This window comes from Elephantulus edwardii, unplaced genomic scaffold (genome assembly GCF_000299155.1).
Source record: "Elephantulus edwardii isolate Elephantulus edwardi_28Jun2011 unplaced genomic scaffold, EleEdw1.0 scaffold00185, whole genome shotgun sequence".
In the NCBI taxonomy this organism is placed as follows: Eukaryota; Metazoa; Chordata; class Mammalia; order Macroscelidea; family Macroscelididae; genus Elephantulus; species Elephantulus edwardii.
In genome coordinates, this window is record NW_006399935.1 from 3,962,272 (window position 1) to 3,985,449 (window position 23,178).

The 23,178-nt window shown below is 51.5% G+C and overlaps 1 protein-coding gene across 1 annotated transcript in view; it reads left to right on the forward strand.

The window, feature by feature from the left end:
* Positions 1 to 23,178, forward strand: part of RANBP3 (RAN binding protein 3) — a 59,402-nt gene that overhangs the window by 22,905 nt on the left and 13,319 nt on the right. The window contains exons 4-9 of the mRNA XM_006896429.1: positions 3,735 to 3,790; positions 10,428 to 10,631; positions 17,844 to 17,880; positions 17,958 to 18,044; positions 22,349 to 22,414; positions 22,883 to 22,975. Coding sequence (XP_006896491.1) covers positions 3,735 to 3,790; positions 10,428 to 10,631; positions 17,844 to 17,880; positions 17,958 to 18,044; positions 22,349 to 22,414; positions 22,883 to 22,975 — 543 coding nt within the window. The remainder of the gene's footprint in view (positions 1 to 3,734; positions 3,791 to 10,427; positions 10,632 to 17,843; positions 17,881 to 17,957; positions 18,045 to 22,348; positions 22,415 to 22,882; positions 22,976 to 23,178) is intronic.

The window sequence follows — 23,178 nt, forward strand, 5'->3', positions numbered from 1 at the left end:
AGGGGACGGTGTCTGCGTGGGAATGCGTGTTGGTTCCAGCGCATTGGATCAAGTGCTCCCTTGCTAACAGAAAGTCAGTGGGTGAATCCATCTAGCTCCACAAGAGAGAGCTGAGGCATTTGTTTCCTCTGAGGGTTTATAGCCTGGGGGAGACTGGGCCGTCCGTGTCATAGTGCCGGTTTGCTGTGTATCACAGCCTACTCCACGTGCTGCATGAGTACAAGAAAGTCAGCGTTCATGGTGCCATCATTCATACTCGAATGTCAGCCACCGACAAAGGAGCTCTGATGGCCTCTTGAGGAAGGAGCTATACTGCTAACCTGAAGCCAGTTGTTCTAATCTCCCAGCTATTCCACAGGAGAAAAACAGGCAAGCAGTCTTCTACCAGTGCAGTTTACTGCCTTCGAAAACCTGCTGGAGGGTCAGCTGTTGGTCGGTTTGCCTCAACAGTGCATAACAACAAGATGGACTGATAAAGAATTGGCACTGCCAACTCAAAGGCAGGAGATTTCAGTCTACTAACTGCTTTGTGGGAGAAAGATGGGCAGTCTTCTGTGATATTTATAGCCTCTGAAAACCCCCTGGATCATCAGAGATGCGTCACCTCTGACTTGATGGCGCACCAACAACATGAACCAACACCATGTACCTTTAAAGTTTGGACCCACCCAGTGGTGCTTCAGAAGAAAGTCTCTGTGGTCGACTTCTGTAAAGACTGCTGTTAAAGCACCGGCTCGTTCCCTAGTCACAGGGCAGAGTAGAACCAGCTCGTGCAGATCATCATGTCTTTTCTGCTCTCGAACCACTTGTGAATTCAAACCACTGATTTTTCCTTCATTTTGCAGCTGAACATTAACCATCGTGCCACCAGAGTTCCTTGCTATATAGAGACTGCAGTCAGGAAAACCTATGGAACAGTTCAGTTTTGTGAAATGTGGGGTCTCCGGTGAGTCAGAATAACTCACTGGCAGTGGGTTGATTTGTTTTCATGTAAAAGCAGGTATCTAGCATGGGAGGTGGGCATAGGTGTGCAGGAGTCACGACATGCAGGTGTGAGGTGAAGGAGTGGCAGGAGGGAGGCCTCCGCAGGATCTGGGCGTTTAGGCCGAGGAAATTCCACAGGCCTCTGACTGTGCTTGTCCACCTTTCTGTGAGGCATCAGCAGAAAAAAGACGGTAAATCAGACTGGCAGGGGTGGCAGCATTGGGGCAAAGTTACTTAGGGAGGATGTGATTGGATTTCACCCTCCTGCCTCCACAGAGCTGGGACCCCATGGACCTTCCCCTACTGCCCTTGATGCCCTACACAGTTTCCTCCCTTTGCCTCGGTCCTCTTTCATAGCCTTTCATCCCTGGTATGTGGGCCGAAAGGACCTGAATTCATGGCTGGAGCTAATGCCACTCATTTCCTGTCCCAGGGCAGCTGGGCCTCCTGGGCTTGCAGGAGCTCTGTCATCACCCTCTGTGCCTGCAGATCTGGCATGGTTCTCACCCTCACAGCCGACTTCTTGCTCCTTCTAGTCATTCTTCTGTCATCTGCCACCAAATGCCTTTTCCTGGTGCCTCTACTCATTCCATCATCTGATTAATCGCTGCATCCTACAATATGCCAGGAACTCTCCTCGGCTTATGGGTGCCCATGTGGAGTCCAGCACACATGAAGAGATGCAAACCAGTCTTGACTTGTGTTTTCTGGGAAAGAGGAGACGGACTAGAAGGTGTCCAGGATGGCTGTCCCTGTGAAGTGAAAGAAAGCCTGTTAGCCTCTCGGACTGACGTAAGGCTGCATCAGAGGACCTGAGGATAGTCTGTTTCCTTACTTCCACAGGGACTGCACCAGCCTCTTCCGGGCTGAGTCTGTTAGTGACAAATGGGAGAAAGCTAAGCTTTAAATGGACTAACATTTACCAGTAAACTGTAGAAGAAGGTGAGTCTGGGCATTGAGCCACATCACCAGTGTGCACTTATCTCCATCCCAGACCTGTGGGGTGACCAGCAGCTGCTGGCAGTTCCCAGTGTGTATGCCACAACCCAGAGCACTGAACAGGTCCTGAGCCCAGGCCTCCATGCCTTCTTTGCCAGGCCCACATACCCAGCCACACTGAATGCTGAGGCTGAATCTAGCTCCATCTGGACCTGATGGGCAGAGGAAGGGCAGTGCCCTACAGAAAGTGAGTAGGGAGTGCTAAGCTGGCCAAGAGTCTGGGCAGGAGTGTGAGGAGGGCCCTGCAGGGTTCCTGAGTGGACATGGCATGGGTAAACTGCTCTCTGCCCTGACCGCTCCAGCTTCTCTTTGATATAACTGTTGCCTGACATTTCATCCATTTGTCAGGTTTGTGGAACAGATGCTGTGACGTATGCTGGGGGTGATGATGATAACAGGGACCTGGGGAGCTGTGTTACCCCCTCCAATCTTTGTGGGTATCCTTTGGGAGGGCTGTTTCAGTGGCTCAGACCTGAGGGTAGGAAGTTGGCCACCGCATGGGACCAGCTCTCCCATTCCTTTATGAGTGAGGGGATGATTTCCTTTTGATCATCTTTGTTCCAGCACATTCTCTCCTCAGACCTTGTGTCATGAGTGATGGTAGCTACCACTTAACTGGTCTCCCTGCAATATGCCTCACGACTCTCCAGTATCTTCTTAATTTAAATCTAAAACCCTTGCTCCTTAAGTCAGTGCCTTGCCGAAACCTTACAGCAGCCCTACTCTGTCCCAGTCCCATTGCCCCACCCACCTCACATCTGCTGTCCTCCGTGCTGGGGACCCCAGTACAGTCAGCTTTTCTCAGGAACCTGCCCATGACACTAGACCAAGCTAGTCCCCATCACAGTGTATCTTCTCAAACTGTGTCCCCTCCCACAAAGCATTTGTCTGGAGTTGATCATTTGTTGTAAACTGCTCCCCACTAGTGTGAGAGCTGCCTCAGAGCCAATCTCTGTCTAAATCCGCTCGCCCCTTGTCACCACATAGCAGAAGCTCACACAACCCAGTCCCTGTGGCTCTGTGTCCACTTCCCATCTTAGGTCCCTTCCTGCCAGAGGAAGCCTAGTACACCCACAGGTTCACCAGAGTGTACCCTAATCCGACTACATCCTCTGCCTGAGGCTGTCAGGCAGGCACTGGGCCACTCCACAGGGGCTGGCAGGGCTTCCTGGACAGCACCCGCTTGGACTCTTGGCAAAGGACTGTGGGACTGGCTGCCCTTATAGGAAAGCACCTCCCTGTCCTGTCACATGAGCACTGTCCAGGATGGTCACACTAGGCTGCACATCATGTATCAGGCGCAGCCTGCCGGGTCAGCTCTCCTTAGAGCACAAGCGATGTGCTCAGGCTTGCTGAGGGGTGCCCTCTGGCCTCATCTGGCAAATCAGAAAACAAATTACTAATTCCATCTTCATTTGAAAATTAGAGATGCCCCATGAAGATCAGGCGCCTCTAAGCCAAGTTCCTTTGGGGCTCCAGGTGAGGGAGCTGCCTGATGCCGTCCTGCCAGCCCCTGCCCCTTCCCCAGCTCCCATGCTTATCTCTTGTTCTCAAAACTTGTTAGTGCCATCAATACGTGCAAGAAAAGAATACGCATCTCTTAAGCACTGAGTGCATCTGTTGTTCAAGAAACTGTTCTACCTGATTTAGAGTTATGTGTTCCTGGTTAAACATGTTTTTTAAAAATGTAGTTTTCTTTACTGTGTGACTATAGTGTCGAGGAGGAAAAAAAATAATTTCTCTTTTTGCAGAAAAGCCTGCCATTGCTCCGCCCGTCTTTGTGTTTCAGAAGGATAAAGGACAAAAGGTAAGGTCGGTCTGTTCTCTCTCACACCCTTCCTCTGATTTGTTCCCTGGCAGCAGGGCCATTAAGCCTTCCCGGCAGCTTGGAGAAACAGATCTCGTGGCTTTTCGAGTGGTGAGGAGAGGCTAGAGAGCAGCGTGGTGGCGGTGTCTGACACTTCCAGCTAGTTTCTTAAGGGCTGGTTTCAGAAATGCCTCAGTGCCATAGGGACGCCAGCAGACCGAAAGGATGGGAAAGAAGAGGGAGAGAGGGAAACGGCAGGCATGCAGGAGAGCACTGTGGGTAAATTCAGAGAGGTGGGGACAGAATCTTTCAAGACTTGAGCAAGATTTCTGCCCACATGCACAGAGAATAGCACTGAATTTGCATGTGTCGTCTGGCTGTCCCCATCTCTGCTGGCTGTGTCCCTGCTGGGTAGGAAGTGTATGCAGGCTGCACAGCTCCTGCAAGTGACAGACCTGCAGACTGTCACACACCTGAAGGGAACAGGAGGAGCCTGACAGATCATTGTGTTGATGACAATAGCAGATACTGTTACTGGTGTGGGAGTCCCCAAAGGATCAGGGTGGTGTCCCAAATAAGCCGGCATGCTCCGGTAGTGACCCCTCTGGGTCTGTGACAGTTGTCATTGGATGTCTCCTGCAAAATCTTACTGTGACCCAAAACCTCTGTTCTTTGTGCTCTTACGTGCATTTGCATCTCACTGATAATATCATTTGAGTACCTCGTCAGCCCAGTGCTGGGGGTGGGATGTCAGCGTCAGGCTCCAGACCTCTAGGGAACCACTGATGCCGGGCAACTGCAGGTTGCTAGATCCTATCCCTTGGGCTGGGAAGAGAGGCCAAGATTGTGTGACCAGGATTTCCTGGGCAACAACATTCAAGTGTTGTGCCGGAGAGTGTGAGGGGGCATGGAAAGGCCTTGCTGTGAGGGAGAGGCCTCACTTCACCCAGCTACCTTTTGTGTTGGCATGGCCTCCACTGGGCCTGGTGTTTGTTATGTTCCAGTAGTAAACTTTGCCACTGTGGATCCCTTCACTGAAGAAAGTACCCAAACCTGGGCATACTTCCGGTTCTGCTTCAGTCATCCACGTGGGGTCTTCAGGATCACTTCCAGAACAAAATAGTTGCTCTTTCCTCTACTATGGACCCAATTCAAATAGCTTGCTTATAAGTGTGCTTTTACTGTGTATCCTTTGGAGGTTCAAGTATGAAGGGACTAAGGGTGCTGCTTCTCGTTTTTAGAAAGTATTTTAGTATTAGATATTAGATGTACTAGATTCTAGATTATTGGTGGTGTTTTATACAATCAAGTTGGAACCAACCCTTAGCTGACCCTTCTGCAGATTTTCAGATGCTGTTAATCATATAGGAGGAGATAGCCATCCTTCTCCCACAAAGCGCCTGGTGGATTTGAACCATGTGCCTTCAGGATTGCCATGCAGCTTCTTGCCACTAGGCCTTCAGTACTTGGATTCTAGATTAGGTGTTAAAATATTCAGAATTCTGACTAAATTCAGAATTTGGCATTTTGTTATCATTTGAGCAGCTTTTAGGTTCAAATACAAGTCATCAAAGCTAAGGCCTGCCTCTACCACCTGTTTTGTAAATAAAAATGTATTGGCAGAAGGCCAGACCTCTTCCTGTATCTTCGGTGCCTGCTTTTGCATTAAGCAGCTGAGTTGGATGGTTTCTGTAGAGAGCACATGACCCACCAAATCACAGCATGTACAGGGACAGTATGCCCAGCTTCCATTTGCTGTGAATACCAGCAGTCAGAATTCATAATCCTATAAGTTTGGAAAACTAGGAAAAACAGCAAGGTAGAACACTAGGATATCAAAGTTTGTTCAGCTGAATTGACGATGCTTCTAAAATTCCTATTTCGGTATGGTTTTCCCAACCGAGGCGGTTCAGTTGCTTTTTGACAGAGGCTAACTTACATATATCCCCTTCAGAAGACCTATGCAGATCACTTAAAGTGAGGTGTAGCTGAGGAGGGCCAGCCAGGCAGGCTTTTACCATCATTTAGAAAACACGCACACTCTTATCAGAGGTGACAGCTCCTATCAAAATATTGACTTGGAGCCAGCTCTAACTGAAATTCTAAAAATAACCAAGCTGGAGCTCTTCGGAGGCTCGCTCCCTGCTTCTGTCCCTGTGTGTCACAGATCACCAGGAGAGCAGATGGGAAATGTTCTTTTGTTTAGACAGAGAAGCAGGAGGAGTCTGATAACTGGGTTAAGGCCAGTTCCTTAGCTCGGAGGTTGCCTACTGCAGTCAGATACCATCATGTCGGGCTTTGAGTCATGACAACCTTGTGTGTTTCAAAGTAGGCTGGCCCATAGGGCTTTCTTGACAGAAGGGAGCTGTGGTGGTTTAGTGGTAAGGAGTTGCACTGCCAACCCAAAGGCACAAGGTTCAGGGCCCACTAGCTGTTCTGAGGGAGATAGAGGGCAGTATCCTCTTGCGTGTTCTACTGTCTCTGGAAACCTGCTATTGAGTCAGCTATGATCTGGGTCTGACTCAATTTTTAACAACAAACAACAGTAATATTTACAGGGAGCCTGGTGGCACAGTGGTTAAAGACTTACCTGATACGGAAATGTAGGTAGTTCAAACTCACCAACTGCTCTGTGGGAGAAAGATAGTATAGTCTCCTTCCTTAAGGATTATAACCTTAAAAACCTTATGGGGCTGTTTTACTCTGTCCTATAAAGTCACTGAAGGAGCCCTGGTGATGTAGTGTGTAATGTGTTAGGCTGTTGACCAAAAGTTTAGCGGTTCGAGTCCACCAGTCACTCTTGAGGAGAAAGCTGGGTGGACTACTTCTGTAAAGATTTACAGCCTCCAAAACTTGATGGAGTGCTGCTTTGAGTAAGAATGAGCTGCGTGGCAGTGGGATGGGGTTTTTTTGATTATAGAATCTCTTGAGTTGAAATTGAGGCATAAGAGAGGAAGACCCTTAGTGAGATGAATTGACACCGTGGCTGCAGCAGTGGGCTCAAGTGTGTCAGAGATAATGAAGACGGCATCCGATAGGCCAGGGTTCAGGTCTGTTCCTGGGGTCGCAACAACAACAAAGGCAGTGGGAATTTTTTAACAATGCTTCCTGAAACCATGGTGATGTGACAATTAAGTGCTTGACTGCAAACCTAAAGGTAGGTGATTCGAACCCCCAGTTACTCCACATGACAGTCTACTCCATAAACATTCTCTCCCTGGAAACCTTGTGGGGCCGTTTTCCTTTGTCCTGTGGAGTTGCTGTGAGTCAGAATCAACTCGAGGGCAGCCAGATGGCTTTTCATCTTCATGGAACACAGCTTTGTCTTATAAAACCAGAGCCACGCGTTGTTAGGTGCCATTGTGCCACCCCTGGTGATCGGCACTGCCTGGTCCTCTGCCACCCTCACAGTCTTTACTGTGTTTGAACCCTCTGGTGCAGACACTGTATCGCCCACCTCCGGGAAGATTTTCCTCCTCTTCACTGACGCCTCACTTAATCAAGCATCATGGCCTCCCCCAGGGACTGGCCCCTGCTGATAAATGCGCGGAGCGTGTCAAAGTCTCACCAGCCTTGTTCCTCGGAACAGTTTGGGTTGCACTTCTTCCGAGACAGATTGTTTATTCTTTTGGCACTGTGTCAGGCGCTACCATTTCAAGAGTCCCCCAGCCAGTACTGTGTCTGTCTGTACTGCTGCTGACCTCCCAGGAGTCAGGGGCAAAGTCAGGGTCATGGGTCAGGTGTTCTAGCGTTGTTTCTCCAGGGCACTAAAACGCAAAGGCAAATCTGTAAAGAGCAGCTCGTTATCTCTGAAGAAGCAAGACTCCAGGACCCTCAAGTTGTTCTCTCCAGGAGGTGTCAGTGCTGCCCCCTCGCGTGCAGTAGCCTGCTGAGAAAGGACCATCAGCAGGGTGGTGGTGGTTGAGCAGACTCCTCCCTCTCTCCAATTTTTATATTGAAAGTGTTCTGCCTCATGTCACAGAACGGTCCCGTGTGTCACTTACAGTTGACATTTTGCCACAAAAGCTGACACCTTCACAGAAGCTGCAAATGAATACTTGGCAGGTGTCCCCTAGGGCTAACAAAGTTCTTCTCAGCCCAGTGTCATTGTCATGGCCACAAGTTCAGTGGTGTCAGCTAATATAGTCTACTTCCATCTTTCCTGGTTGTCCCAGAAATGCCCTTTAGAACCGTTTTTGGGACAGTTTCTTGATCCACAAAGAGAGTGCTTGTGAACTGGGAGACCAGTTAAGTGATCCCTCAGGAGATTATCTCAGAGACCATCCACCCCTCCATACAAGGCAAGAGCCCAGGCCTTCCCAGATGTCCTGTCTCACCAAGTCACAGCTGCGGGCTTGGAAATGGAAAAGGAAAACAAAGCTGCCTACCAGGAGCTGCGGACTTTTGTTCAGCAAAATTAGACAGCATTTGTTTTCCAGGTCTTGGTGACAGGCCCAGGCCCCAGGGGTGGTGTTTGCAATAAACCGCAGATTGTGGGGTGGCCTGCCTCCTCTGGTAAGCCCAGGCATTGCCGAGCTTCAAAGAAGCTTGACAGGTTCTCCTTCGGTCCATGTTAGAGGAACCAGAAGTGCAGTGTAAGCAGCACCTGGCAACAGTCTGCGCTCCACGTGCCTGAAAAGAATCCAGGGCCCGTTTGCTAGGCTCAGGGATTTTACCATTGTTTCCTGGGAACCTTCGTTCAGATGCTTCTGGAGTTTAGCAGCATAAATAAGACTGTTTTTCTTAACTCCTTTGAATAAAGACAGTTCTGCATTTTCTTTCAAATGTGAAGGGAATTTATATGTTCTCATGTCAGTGTGTCGTTGTAGATCATGGCTAATTGCTTCCACTCTTGTGGGGTTTTTAAGTGAAGGCAGGAGGCTTAGCAAGTCATATGGACAAGACAGTGCCATTTGGAAAAAAGAGGTGGTTGTGGACATACTGTTTAGCAGAATATCCTGTGTCAGTGAACATGCCATCTGTGTGCTTAGTCCTCACCTGAAAGCATGGTTGGGGCTGTATTTAGGGTGAGTCCAAAGACTGCGAATTCTGATTTTCACAGGCCCTGGGCTGGTTGTGCAGAACACAGTTTTCCTTCCCTGGAGAAGCACCATGACCCAAGTAGAAAACAGAATAGCTCATGGTGGTGTCCCGAGGAAAGGGACGGTGCAGCATTTCTCGCACCTGAAGATGAAGAGCTCAGTTTTCGTTTGCCAGCTGCATTTCCATCATTACTCCTTCTCTTCCTAGTTCTCTGATTCAGGCTTGCATTTTGGATCTGTCACATTTCTCTTCAGGGAGAGAAAAAAAAAATCAAGTGGTTCTCATTAGTCATGGTCAGCTGGGCTCCAAGCTCTGGGTTCATTTTCTCTCTGGAGGTGTTTGATCCCTAGCCGTGAAGATTGAGCGCTTAAAGGGGCCACTTATGCTACAGGTTATTGTGCCGCCCCCCACCCCCCCTTAGAACCTTGCTGGCCACTCTGGATATTCAGAAGAGCTGGTATCAGGTCAAGTTTCCTCTCCTGAGAAGTTTCTGTTTTCTTACCCTTTCCCTTCATAACTTACTTGCCATTGTCCCATGAGTCACACACATTTCAAAGGAACACTTATACCCTTTCTGCTAGGCCAGACACAGCAACTTCTGAGAGGAGACACAGTAGCAGGCACGCATAATCATTTAGAAGTTGGCCAAGTAGGAGTAGAACAGCTCCATGTCCTTGGCAAGGGCCAGGAAGTGGGTTTGGAAACTGAAGGATACAGGCTCAGAACCTTTTCCTTAAGAGAAGGCTTGGAGTTCTAGCCCAGAGCTCTCAGCTCTGCAGTGCCCCCTCAGGGATCCAGAAGGCATCTAGAAGGATTGGGGTTTTGTGCTTTCGGGATGAAGACTTCCAGAACCAGCACCCTCTGCTAGCGGTTTTCCAATAGGACACTTTGACTGAGGCGTTGGGTGAGACTACTGGAACTGTACTGGCCTCCTGGGACCTTGCAGCCCCTGCCTGCTACGCGCCTCCCGGTCCTCAGCAGTGGCCCTATACCTGCACACAGCCGCAGCAAGGAGGCTTTCTTCTCAGATTTAAGCAGATCAGAGTTAAAGATGCTGGAAGAACTTAGGAAGAGGCTGAAGCCTAGGGCCCTGGACGGCTGCTCAGTACTTTGTGGGTGTCTAGGCCTATCCCCCACCTTTCCCGGAGGATGAGAACAGGGCTGAGGGACAGCTCCCTCTCCAGCATTTGTGAGGGACACAGTTTTAGCCCTAGGGGTTTACAGTCTTTCCTCTCTCTGCCCCCGTTGTAACCACAGTGCCATCTTTGTGCATGCGGATAGAGACCTTGCCTCTGTTACCAGAGTGCTCGCTCCCTCCCTGGCAGCCAACAAGCATGTTAACTCCATGCAGGACCATCCTGTAGTTTAGAAACCAAGGGTTTGGACCTCTGCACACCTGTGAAGCATTGCAGCCTTGAGTCCACGTCCATTTTTGCCTTCCGTCATCCAAAGGCTGCCTGGGGTGACAGAGTGAAACTTGCCTGTGTTTGGGGCTCCTCCCCCCAGGCAGCACCTGCCACTGTGCCCCTGCCTTCCCTTCCTGCCCCATGTGACAGCCTTTACATTGAAGGAAAATTGTCTTTTTTGCTCCCAGTCCTCTGCAGAGCAAAAAGATTTGTCGGATTCGGGAGAGGAGCCTCGGGGGGAGGATGAGGCCCCCCACCATGGCATGGGTCACCCTGAGTCAGCGGGTGAGTGTGCCCTAGAACCTCCCGCCCCTGCTAGTGCTCCAGCCAGCGCTCCTCTGCAGCCCGCTCCTGAAGCCCAGCTTCTTCCTTTCCCACGAGGACTGGCAGGGGTAAGTCCATACCCTCCTGGCACTCCTACCACCCAGGGGATCCCAACCTAGAAGCCCTGCTTGCTCCCAGGCCCCAGATCCACATGCAGGCAGTGTGCAGAGAAGGACACACAGAGATGGTACAGGGCTCCCTCTCCTCCCTTCAGGCCAGATGCCGTCCCTTTTCACATTTAAACTTTTCTGCCTTGGGGAACAGCTGCCCGTAGCAAGAAACCAGCCTTGCTTTCCACAAGAGACTTGAGGGGCCAGCAGCAGAAATGGGTTGCAAGGTAGAACCTTCCAGATCAAATCCGAGACCCCTGCTCCCACCTGCCTTTTTCTTTCTCCCTTCCCTGCATTTGGGTATCCACATTCAACATCCTAGAAACCCAAGACGCAGAGACCCCTTTGAAATGTAGATGAAGAGGCACCATCGAGTGCAGATTGCCTTGTGAGCCCGATTGTGTTTGGACTGTGGCCAGGCAGTGAACTGCTTGTCTTCAATCAAAGCAGGAAGAAGAAAGGATTGTTCCTTTGAATCCAGAGGGCAGTCCTTGAGCCCTTGTTTGTATTGAGAAGGCTTGTGAAGATTGTGGGTGGAGAAGATTATGGACTCTGGAGAACAAGAAATGTCTGGGGGTTTTTGACGTTTGATAAATTGGGAAAGGTAAACCTCTTCTACATTCAGGATTGTGCATCCCACCCTCTAGATCTGTCAGCAGGCATCCCTCACTGGCATGACAGGGCACACAGACTCTAAGCAAAGAAACACAGGACCTTGTTGGGGAGACTGAAAAGGCTCTGAGTGACACAGACAATTAAGCACTTGGCCACTAACCAAAAGTTTGGCAGTTCAAGTTCACCCAGAGGTGCCTCGCAAGAAAGGCCTGGCTGTCTACTTCCGAAAGATCACAGCCATTGACAACCTGGGGAGAACAATTCTCTAAAACACGTGAGGAGAAATGAGTCAGAGTCAACCTAACAGCCCCTGGCAGGGGTCACAGCCCCAAATTCTGCACCAGACCTTAGTTCTTCCATGTCTCCCTACAAGTGACCTGGGTTCTTAAGGAGACTTTAAAGTTCAGCCATATCCCTCAAACCCTATGGAAATTTGAGAAGAGATGATTGTGTGGCTAGGATTACGCTGAGCCATATTTGGATATGTTAGAGGAAGCTGTGTAATGGGAAAAGAAGCCGCTGTCTTCCCCATTTCCAGAAGCTGTAAAAATCAGGAAAGAAGTCCAGGTCCTTCATGGCTGCGAAGTTGGTTTGGGGCCATGAACGATGTTTGGAACCTCCAGCCAAGAGGTAATCTCCCGTGTCGGGAACCTTCCCAGGTGGGCACCAGGCTGGGAGAGAGGAGCAAAAGGGGGCACGGCAGCTCTGGGCAGTGTCTCCTCCGATATCCATAGCTAAGTGCCTGTGTGCGGACGAGACAGCGTGATCCTCATTCTGTATGGCCACCCCTCTGAGAGCACAGACTCTTCTGGATGCCCCCTGGAGGGTGGTCCTGGGGCTTTTCGGCTTGTGGCCTCATTTGAAAAAAAGAGCTACTCTTGTAGGGATCTCTGTCTGAAAAGTTGAAGAGCAGAGTAACAGGCACAGAGAACGTGCAGTGACGCTGCTTTCCCAAAGGTGTGCAGGGCATTTCACTTGACACTAGGCTGCTTGTCTCATCTGCTTGGGATGGAGACAGTCTTCCACCTTCTGTAATATACCCCATCCCATGGGTCTGCAATGACAGTCATCCTTCATTGATATGGCAGAGCATGCAGATTCTAAGCAAACAAAACTCAGGAGCTGCTGGGATTATTGCAAAGGCCCTGGGTGGTGTGGCCTGTTCTGAGCCAAGGCACTAACCGAAAGACGGGTGGTTCAAGTTCCTCAGGTGCATCAGAAGAAAGGCCTGACTGTCTAGTTCTAAAATATCACAGCCATTGAAAACCTAAGAGACCTGTGCAGGAAGTGACCTAGGAGCCTGGCCTTCAGCCTCTGGGCACCCTGCTCTTGCTCTCAGCCCAAGCAGTAGCCCGTTTACTGGAATGTAGCTTCTTGAGTCCTGTGGACTTTGGACAGACATGCTAGGCCTGGGAAGTCCAAGCCACAGACAGGGAGGAAAAGATGAACTGTATACTGTTGGCTGATTTATGGTGACCCTACGTGACAGTGGTACTCTGCCCCATAGGGTTTTCTAGGCTGTTCTCTTTCTAGGAGCAGATCAACAGGCCTTTTCTCCTGAAGAGCTGCTCTATGGGTTTGAACCACCAACTTTTTGGTTTTTAGTGTTTAACCAGTGTACCACCGGGACAATAATAGGGAACCTCAAGGTGGGTTGTAAGTCACTGCAAAGTAAACCCTGTGAGCCTTCCCAGTGCGGTACTGAAGGCGGTGCTCGTTTCCTTTCTGAGGTATAACACATACTTTCATTTTAACGGCTTTAGAGACGGCAGGTCTCTCCTGAAGTCCCAGGTAGCTCTACCATGACCCCACTTGCTGACAGCTCAGAGCCACCTGGGCAGCTCCAGCGGGCCCCCGGGCAGAGCACAGCCTGGTTGGTTGCTAAAGGTCCTCACTAATTGGCTTTCTCCACTGATTGAACTTGGTGACAGTAAAGTCAACTTCTGTATTTTTGTATTTTTTTTTTCAAGACATTTAAGCCATAAATCCAGTGGCATCCAATCCCAGCCGCCTCGTGGGCTCGGGTTTGTGTTTGATCCCCGTTTGCTCGCTCTGACTGGTGCCTTTTGCATCAGCGCTCTGCAGCTTGCTCTGCAGCTCAGTGGAGTTCAGGAAACCGCCTCCGTGCTACCCGACAAGGCTCATCCATCATCCCCTCTGCTCTGTACCCCCTGGTCAAGGAGGAGCTGTGGGGGAATATTTTTTTTAACGAGGTTTTTGTAATACATAGCAGCTCACTGCATTGTTACTTATAAAAGGCCTTACCGTCTTTCAGCTCGTCAAAACTTTGGCCATCGAAGGCTCAGTACCAGGAAAAAGGCTCTATAGATCAGACTTCCTGGCTCTTGGAAGACAGCTTGAAGAAGACCAAACCACATCCAGATTAAGTGCTCTGACTGAGCTGAGAGGGGCCGAGCCGCTCGGTGCTTTCTCCTCACCCGCAGGGTGAGGTGGGCCTCACTGGAACCTGAAAGCCTTGTTAGACCCACTCAGTAGTTTAAGGAGACTCTGAGCTGGGCCCCTCTGCCCTGGAAACTAGTCCCTCATCTGCTCGGCCAGGATCTGCCCACGCCACCCCTCAGCTGGCAGTCCTTTTGACACTGCCTCTCTCCCCTCTTTGACTTTTTGGTAGGAATTTCACCGTTGGTGGTAAAGCCCTCCCTCTTGTTGGTGGTAAAGCCCTCCCTCTTCGGTAGCAAGCCCAGCCCTCCTCCCCTCAGTCTGTCAGATCTTCTACTGAGCCGCAGGCAGGCCCAGGGTGGCCTTGCCTTCTGGTCTTTTCCGGGGCATTGGGAAGGTGGCAGCATGCCTTCCTGTCACTGTGTTTTGCTCTGAAACACAGCTCCAGTTCCACTCCCACCTGGACCAAATTAGAGGCCCCTTCCTGGCCTTGCACCTCCGTCCCCGCTGAGGATATGTTAGTCAGTCTCACAAGAGTTAGAATTGTGGAGGTGTGAGGGTTTTTCAACATCTGCCTTACACAAAGAAAAGAAGCGTTCTCCCTCCACAGTCCCATCTAGTTAGAGGTGAGCCCTGATTTTGTAGTTGGCCACAGGATGGAGCCAGCCCGCCACCACCACAGCTTCCCGGCCTGGCCTAACTGACAACGTGTGCACCTTTACCAAGGGACCTGGAGCTCGCTCGCTCCCCACCAGCTGCTGAACTGAGCCAGCCGAGGGGCTGCCTGGTGCCTTTGCACCGTTCTCTGGCTCTTGTCTGTTTCTTGTTCTGTTGCCATTTCACAGTCGTGTCCCCTGCAGGTGCAGGACACAGTGTATTCCCAGTGTTGTGACCCTTGCAGTCAGGATTATAAGTTAGGGAAAGGCAGAGAAGGAAGTAGGGCTGCGGACCTGCTCTGGATGTCACATGTCAGCCTCAGACGGACCGACGCCGTGGGTGCTCGCCATGGACTAGGGCAGGCGGAGCTGACGGTCCTGACTGTGCCCACCGTGGACCAGGGTTGACAGACAGGGGGAGCCAACAGTCCTGGCTGCACCTGCCCTGGAACAATAGTGTCCTGATAGATAGACCAGCACAGCAGGTGCTCATCATGGACAGGGACAGAGGTTCTGATTGTACTCATTATGGTACAACAGATGGACAGACAGAGCTACCGTGCTCACCGTGGGGCAGAAGTGGGCAGATAGAGCTGATGGTCCTGACTGTCCTCGCCGTGGGATAGGAGTGGACAGCACAGACTCACCAGTGCAGCATGCACTCACTGCTGCAGGAGCGGATAGACAAGGGCAGAGCTGGACAAGGGGCCGAGAGGGCGAGGGTGCTGCTCTCGGATGGGCTGGTGGGTGAAGTGGCTTCTGAAAGCTGATGTCATGGGGGCAGATGTGGGCTGCCTGGCGGGCTGGAGTGAGGCTGTGTGGTGTCTGCTCTGTCAGGAACCAGCCGCTTTCCAAGCCCTTAGCTGGGGAGGGGTGCCGTTCTCTGACACCGATGCCAGTAGGGACTTAGGCACCATGTCATGCCATGAGCATGTGCCAGGGTCAGTTTCCTCCTGGTCAAAGCTCTGTTGTTGTTGTTGTTGTTATGTGCTGTCAAGTAGCTTGCGACTCATAGCGACCCTATGTACAACAGCCCTAAACCCTGCTCTATCCTGTGCCAATCTCACTGTCTCTGACACTCCCATCCTGATTACCCCAGTCACTGAATCAATCCACCTCATAGAGGGCCTTCCCCTCCTGCGCTGTCCCTCCACCCTACCAAGCATGATGTTCTTCTCCAAGGACTGGTCCCATCCCTCCTTACAACATGTCCAGAGTATGTTAGACGGAGCCTCAGAATCCTTGCCTCCAAGGAGCCACCCAGTTTTAACCCTCTCGAGGACAAATCTGTTTGTTTCCTTAGCAGTCCATGGTATTCTCAGTACTCTTCTCCAGCACCACAGCTCAAAGGCATCAATTCTCCTTCTAACCTCCTTAGTCATTGTCCAACTCTCTGATGCATAACAAGTGATTGCAAAGACCATGGCTCTAGCCCAAATAAGAAAACTGGACCGTTGTGTAATTAATTACAGGGCAGGTCCCACGGGACCCAGGAGGCCATCGTATAAAGTGTGAGTCGAGCCAAGCAGCCTCCGGAACTGAAGCAAGGTCCTGGAGTGGGTGGCCTTGTGAGGGCTTTCTCGTTAGGTACTGTTGAGCCCGTCCTAACTCGTGATGGCTCACATACAGAATCGGGCTTCCTGGCCTGGCACAGCTGCTGGGTAAATTCAAGCCGCCAGCCTTCTGCTTAGCATCTGCTTAACAGTCATGCCCCCTGAGCTCCTCTGGGAGGAGAGAGAGAATCTTGGAACAGCCAAGGAGAGGCAGGTGAAGAACAGAGAGTAGTAGGGACAGCGTTCAGCTTTGGCAGGGGGCACAGTGGGGCCCAGTACTGGACAAGAACTGGACCCAGGCAGGCCAGTGTCTACAGAGCCCACCTGTTTGGCACAGCTGCCCACAGACCTGGGGCCAGGGTGGCTTGAGAGAAAACATCCGGTGATGGGTAGTCAGTATTGCTCAGTTGTACAGGATGTCGACATGGCATATGAAGCCTGAGACAGGGAAAGAGTATGAGCATCTCCCCACTTTGCTACAAGGGCTACAGGGCCGTTGCAGGGAGGTGGCCCCTTGCCACCTCAACTCAGAATCCCTGCAGGAGCAGCAGTACATGAGACAGAGTGAGAGTGGATCATTTCTCAAAGTTGGTGATGGAAGTGCTGGGCAAGGGCAGTGACTACCTAGGTCCCAGAAGCTAGCAGGCAGGCCCTGGGCTCACCTGTGCCAAGTGTGAAGATACATGGCCCGGGGCACTCACCCACTCTCACCCAAGCAAAGGGTGATCCAGTAGGAGGGGCAGCTATGGGCTGGTGACCAGCTCTCCCTTTCCCTTTGTGACCAGACTCGGCCAGAACCAGGGCGCCCAACACCCTAACCCACAGCTACACACGGAATGCCCAGCCCGCCCCGCCCTCCCTTTTCCTCCTGCACAGGGCCAGGCAGCTCTGGTTTTACATGATCTGTTTTTGAGCTGCCGTCTAAGAATGGTGTTTGCATTTTTGAAGCGTTGGAAGGACCCAAAGCAAAGAATATTGGACAGAAACTGAATGTGGTTCACAAAAGCCAAAACGATTGGCTCTGTTGGCGCCCTTCCAGAATGTGGTGCCGCCCCTGTCTGGCTCTCTGGACTAGGGGTTTTGTTATTTACAGCAGTTACTGCCTCAGCCCCCACCTACAGTTTGCAGAGCACTTGCACGTACACCTCATTTCATCCCTCCACTCTTCCAGGCAGGTGGTCCACTCAGCTGAATCATTAGTTGGGGACAGGGGGAGGGCTTTGTGGGAAGGCAGACAAGTTGACTCTTTGCTCTTCTCTTGTGTCCTCAGAGGAGGCAGGGCTTGTGAGTCTGCATTGGCCTGTTGAGTTCTGAAGACATGGGTCACTCGAGGGCCTCCTTGTCTTTGGAGTGAGCGCACTTGGCGACACCCCTTAACCACCGGCTGTTGGAAGTTCTCTGTGAGCTTGCTCTTGGGTCTGTCACTTGTTCTTTTTGCTGTTTCCTGTGGACTTTGATGCAAAGCATCCATATTCTCTCACTCTGGAAAGGATAGCTCACCTTGAAACGAGTCAGCACAGCAGAGGCAGGGCAAGGAGAGGACTCTGCTGTGGCCCGCACTATGGAACCTCTCTGAACAAGGCTCTGTGTCAAGACCGAAGCCAGCTGCCATCACCTGCTGCTGGGCAGAGGCTTTGGGGTTGGTGACACTTCACTATGTTTGAGGTTAGGAGTAGTGTGCCAGGGAACCATAGCATAGGGAGATACAAAGAAACTGATCCTGCTGTCATGAATACTTTCTTGGCCCCCAGGAGGAATTCTTGGCGTGTGGCTCCATAAATCGGACACAGAGGTTGTTTTTGAACTGTGGGGATGGAATCCAGTATCTCATGGGCTCGGGCCAGTAGTCCATGATGCCTTTTCAGAGCTCATTCTCTGAAATCCCCTGGTAGGTCATGTCGCGCCAGCCTGCCTACTCTCACCACCCTGCCTCTGCTCTGTTTCAGAGGCCAGCTGGCGGCTCCAGTCCAGAAGGGGGAGAAGGTAAGGACATCCCACAACGTGTGACTGTCTCAGGTGTGAAGATGGGAGCTGCCTGATTCTTCTCTCATTTTCCATAGATTCCGACCGAGAAGATGGAAATTACTGCCCTCCTGTCAAGCGAGAAAGAACATCATCTTTAACCCAGTTCCCACCCTCACAATCAGGTAAAAGTTGCCATTTGTGCTCTTGAGCTCAGCATCTCTCCCAGCTTGTCTGTGGCCCAGTCCAGTACTTCCCTGAGAATCACCCCTGTCTGGATCCATCCAGGTCAGTGAGAATCAGTGCTGATTCTTCCTCTCCATAAGGTCAGGCTTGCCCTGTCCCACCAGTGAGAATCAGACCTGTCAGATCAGGGCCCACAGCAGCATCACCACTGTGAATCTACTGGGCAGTCATTCTCCATCAGGAAGGAGGTCAGAGCACCCCAGGATGTAGCACCAGCGCACCTACCCCAAGAAGGGATGTGGAATGGTATGGCCCTGGTTGACCAAGGAAGATGAGGCCACATTGTCCTTTGGAAATGGAGGGTAGGCAGCGCACTGACTGATGCACCGTTAATTACATCTCTACCCCTAGACTTGCACAGGTGTGAGGGCAGCCCTGGTACTTAAACAGGTGGTGGATGGAGCGAGCCAATCTTAGAAGGGCCTTCACCCACCAAGGACCCCAGGCTAGTAAGAGCAGGAACATCCAGGGATTAAGGACAAGGCAGGCAGCCACCAGCAGGCAGGGGTTAGGTGCTAGAGTCTCATTTTTGTGCCCATGGACCTTGTCCACAGACTGCCCCCTCCAGTGGTGGGCTGGACCAGGACCTACTGCAGGACAGATGTGGTGTCTGCCCCTTTGACTCATGCTCTTTTCCCTTGTCCCCCCCCTGCCTGCACCACCTTGCCAACAGTATCAAAAAACAATGTCTTCATGCCGTCAACCTTCTGTGAATCATCTGCAGGCAATTCTGACTCGGAACCAGGTGAGCCCCAGCCCTTTGCCCTTCAGTGCCTGTCAGCAGGAGGTTTCCTGCGATGAGACAGCCAGGCCTGTAACACAAGCGCCTCGCCAGGAGCATGCACGTGAACTTGGGGGTCTTCCACTTCCTGAGTGATTTATCCAAACCTTCAACTTGAAGGTTCAGGATCCTCTGGGAGACAGATCTTTGAACTTGGCATAAATAAATACATTTACAATGTTGAAAAGATAATCGAAAGTGCAGAGTGATAAGAACGCACCACCTCCTTCCACTCTTCTGCTAGCTACCTGGAGGTGGTGATTTTCAGTTGCCTTTGAATAGCTTCCGGCTCATGGAACTGTGTGCAGGTAGATCTTTTCTGGGGGGTCTGAAAGGCTGTGATCACTTTGAGACAGATCACCAGGCCTGTCGTCTGAGGCTTCCAACTTGATGGCTGGGAGCCAAGTAGTTAATTGCAGAAATTGTTGAATTAATGTCATTTTCCAATCCTTTTTCTCTGTATTAAATTACCACATTAATTAAAAGTACTTCTGTGTTCAGAATAACTTATCTGGTCGCAGCTTTAGAGCTTTAAGGGAAACAGCCTGGTCCTGCCTGAAGAATATGGAGCTTGCCTTTTTTGGTCTTTTTGTTGGAGAATGACTCCCAAGATTTCCTGAAAGTTTCTCCCATGTGGCTGAAACTCCTCGTAAAAGATTTCATGAGCCCATTTAACAGCCTGAGTTCTGTAACCCAGTCCGCCTTATATAAATTCATTGCTGACTTCAAACACATGGCCACGGCTTCGAACTCATTCATTCCAAATCGCCCTCCTGCTGAGAGCTTGCTTTTCCACTCTACATACACTGATTCAGAATCAACCCTGTAACAAGATCCCTAGCTGATTCTAATAAATACCTGGGCTCTTATTTAAGAACGTCAATTCTGATTCAGTATGTCTCAGGAATGAAGCAGCTGAAAGCTTGCCCAGAAGGGGGGAACCGTCCTTTGTCGTGGGGCAGTGTCAAAGGGATGAAATGAGTCTTTATGATTGAAATGATGGCACCATTTTAAATAATCATCTTCCATGATTCTAAAAGCCAAGTTCTGAGCTGGTCTCCTCACCCTCCTGCAAACCAGCTTAGTTCTTAAAGGCCTCTGGTAGTCTGTCCAGCTGTGTGCCCAGGACGTTCACCTGGCAGCTTTGCTCTGAGCCTGGCGGGGCTGGGGCTGGCCGCTCGTCCGCCCGAGCTCAGGCTGGTGACCAGGCGCTTCTCCGCTGGCCAGCGTTGTCAGCCACTGAAGCCGGGCGTTAGGTCCTGGCTGTAGGCACCAGCTCTTCATCTCACTCTGTTTTTCGTTTCGGAAAAAGGACATTTCTGAAAGCAGTGCAGAAATCAGCCTTTGTTGTTAGGGTCCACTTTGTCCTGGGAGGGGGCCTCCCCCCAAGTTCGCAGCTTCTGGCTCTGGGCCCTGCTGACCTGGGTTGCTGTGCAGTGTGGAATGCTGTGTTTGTTCATTTCCACTTGGATTTCTGTACGTCTGCTGAGTGGCCCAAATGCCAGGCTGGTGCTGAAGGTGGGCAGTGCCGGCGTTTTTCCGGCATCGCCACTACCAGTTAACCTGCCCCCCCACTCCCACCCCGGGATCATGTTGTTGGCCCCGAACAACAGAGCAGTGGAGCTAACTGTACAGCCAAAGCGTAGGCACTTTGGAGCAAGCTCTAGGGCTTTCAAAAAATCAGCTAAATTGTAAATTTAACAGCAATTAAAAAGTAACGTTGGCAGGTGATATATTGGTTCCGAGTCATGGTGACCCCGTGTGACAGAGTAGAGCAGCCCTTCAGGTATCCTAGGTGGTACTCTGTACAGAAGAAGATTGCCAGGCCTTTCTCTTTCCGTGCGGGGGGTGAGTTCAGACCAGTCTTTGCATTAGTACCAAACCCTTCACTTGTCAGACCACTGAGGCTCCCTGTATTTGGAGATCCAGTTCCTAGAAAGGCTCACTCTCCAGTCCTGTTGACCGCATCATGCCCTCCTGCCTATGGCATCGGCTTTCCCGGAGCTTGATTACTGTGACCGCCATGTGCCAGGAGGGACACCAGCTGCAGTGAGGCGGTCAGAGCCTGCCGGGCCCGCTCCCTGGATGATTGGTTAACTGTGGACCATGGATGGCAGGGCGTCCAGCTATAGTCTTTCGCTCATAGAAACTGAACTGTCCCCAACACATTTGTGGGAGAGATTGTCCTTCCCCTCTGAATGGTCTTCACTCTTAGGGGAGATAAGATGGCATGGTGGTGCAGCATTTCGGCGCTGGTCCACTAAGCGGAAGTCTGCCTGTTTGACCCCCACCTTCTGTCTTTATACCACCCTATCTTGATTGCTGTGGCTTTTGTTTAGTGAGGCTTCTGGCTTTGTTCTTTTTGAAGGTTATTTTGACAATTATAGGTTACTGACTCTTTCTACTTAAGTTTTCTTATTCACATTGTTTTTGTCATTTTCCTAGTAGAACATTTGCAGGTCTTCGATTACATTTATTCCCTGGTTATTGTATCCTTTTTGATGTAGTTACAAATGGAATATTTTCTTACTTTTACACTCCGATCGCTCATTGCTAATACACAGAAGTACAGTAGACTTTTGTTTCTTGGTCTTGCACCCTGGTATTTGACAAGGTGACTTTTGATGGCTTGGACCTTAGCCCATCAGCAGGGCTGTCTGTGCCCATCCCTGGGACAGCGCTACTCCTGTCCGACATCCAGCAGCCACTTCTCGCAGCCTACAGCACCACTGTCCTGGGAGCAGCCTCGGCTGTTTGAGCCCCAAGGCTTTCTGAGACAGTCCTTCCTGCCAGGGTCAGGTTCTACCCATCTACCCTCCTGAAATGGGGAGGTCACCAGGACATGCAGGGTCTATGTGGTCAGGTAGCAGTACTGAAAGCAGGTTTCCACGACCTCCCAGAACACAACCTTTGTTGTCTGTTGGGACCTCTGTGTGTGTCCAGAGGAGCCCCAGCCCCCTGCAGGCAGACAAGAGCCCTGCTCCCCGCCTTGGCCTCTGGGCTCCTGTTAAGGACATAGCAGAGCTCTCTGGCACATCTGGAAAAGGAGTTGTCCTCCTCACCTCATTCCTAGACGTCTGCTGGTGCACTTCTCTTGACTGGAGCATGCAAAGAGAGGACTGTGGGTCGCAGCCCTGATCCCCTGGTCACACACAGGGCTTCCCACTAATTGTTCCCCAGCCTCTGGGCCCAGGCGGGCAGCTGAGCGCCTCAGGCAGCATGTGACCTACCAGCAGGAGGGCTCCCTGTGAGAACTGGGCCTCTGCTTTCGTCCCTTCCGTTTGCTGTTGACAAGCCAAAACTCCCATGCACCTGCGCTGCTTCCAGGCTGGCGTGGCTGCTGACTGCTGCTGCCGAGGCCTGACTTTGGCGCCCTGTGTCCTGGTTCTCCAGGCTGAACATCCCGTCCGCTTCCACGCTGCCCCATGCAGCCCGAACCTCATGCTGGTCTTGTGCTTTCAGAGGAGAAGAGTAGTGGGTTCCGGTTGAAGCCACCGACGCTTATCCACGGCCAGGCGCCCAGTGCAGGTAGGAGGGACAAGGGGAGTGGTGGCAGTTTGCAGCTCCCAGGGTCTACTCAGGGCTCTACCTACTCTCTCTCAAGCCCCCAGCAGTCCGGGCCACACAGAAGGCCAAGTTGGTGTGGGCGGAACCGTTTGTTCCTAGCCAGAGCTTGAGCAGAGGTACCAGAGGCCAGGCTGGGAAGACACAAAATCATGTGAGCCAGTGCTCTGTCCCCCACGGGGTTGTGTGCCTCCCACACACGATACGTGGTGCTCACACCTGACAGACATACCAGAAACCTGCCTCTGCAGGGCTAACTCTAAATAAAAGATGTTGGGGAAGTTTAATGCCTCCCTGGAAAGTGCAGTGTGGAGGGTCCTGCTGTGGGCTGCTGGGAGGAGAATTTCCTTCCCAAGCCTGAGGACAAGGGATATTGTGTTTCTGTGGGCGCCCCCCCAGGTCCCACCCTGCCAGCCCACCTTCTGCCCCCAGGTCTGCCGAGCCAGAAGCCCAAGGAGCAGCAGCGCAGTGTTCTTCGCCCTGCAGTGCTCCAGGCCCCCCAGCCCAAGGCACCATCCCAGACAGGTAAGGAACAGCACCTGGTCCCCACTTCCAAAGGGGCCTCCAGTGTCTGCCGAGTACCTTCGAGAATAGAGCTCCCAGGCCACGGCCACATGTCCTCTCAGTGGTGCCCCAGCAGCTTGCAGGCCCTCAGGAGTCTGGGTCTGGCTGTATTAACACACCAGCTTCAGCAGGGCCACCACCTCCTGGTCTGTCCCCAAAGCTTA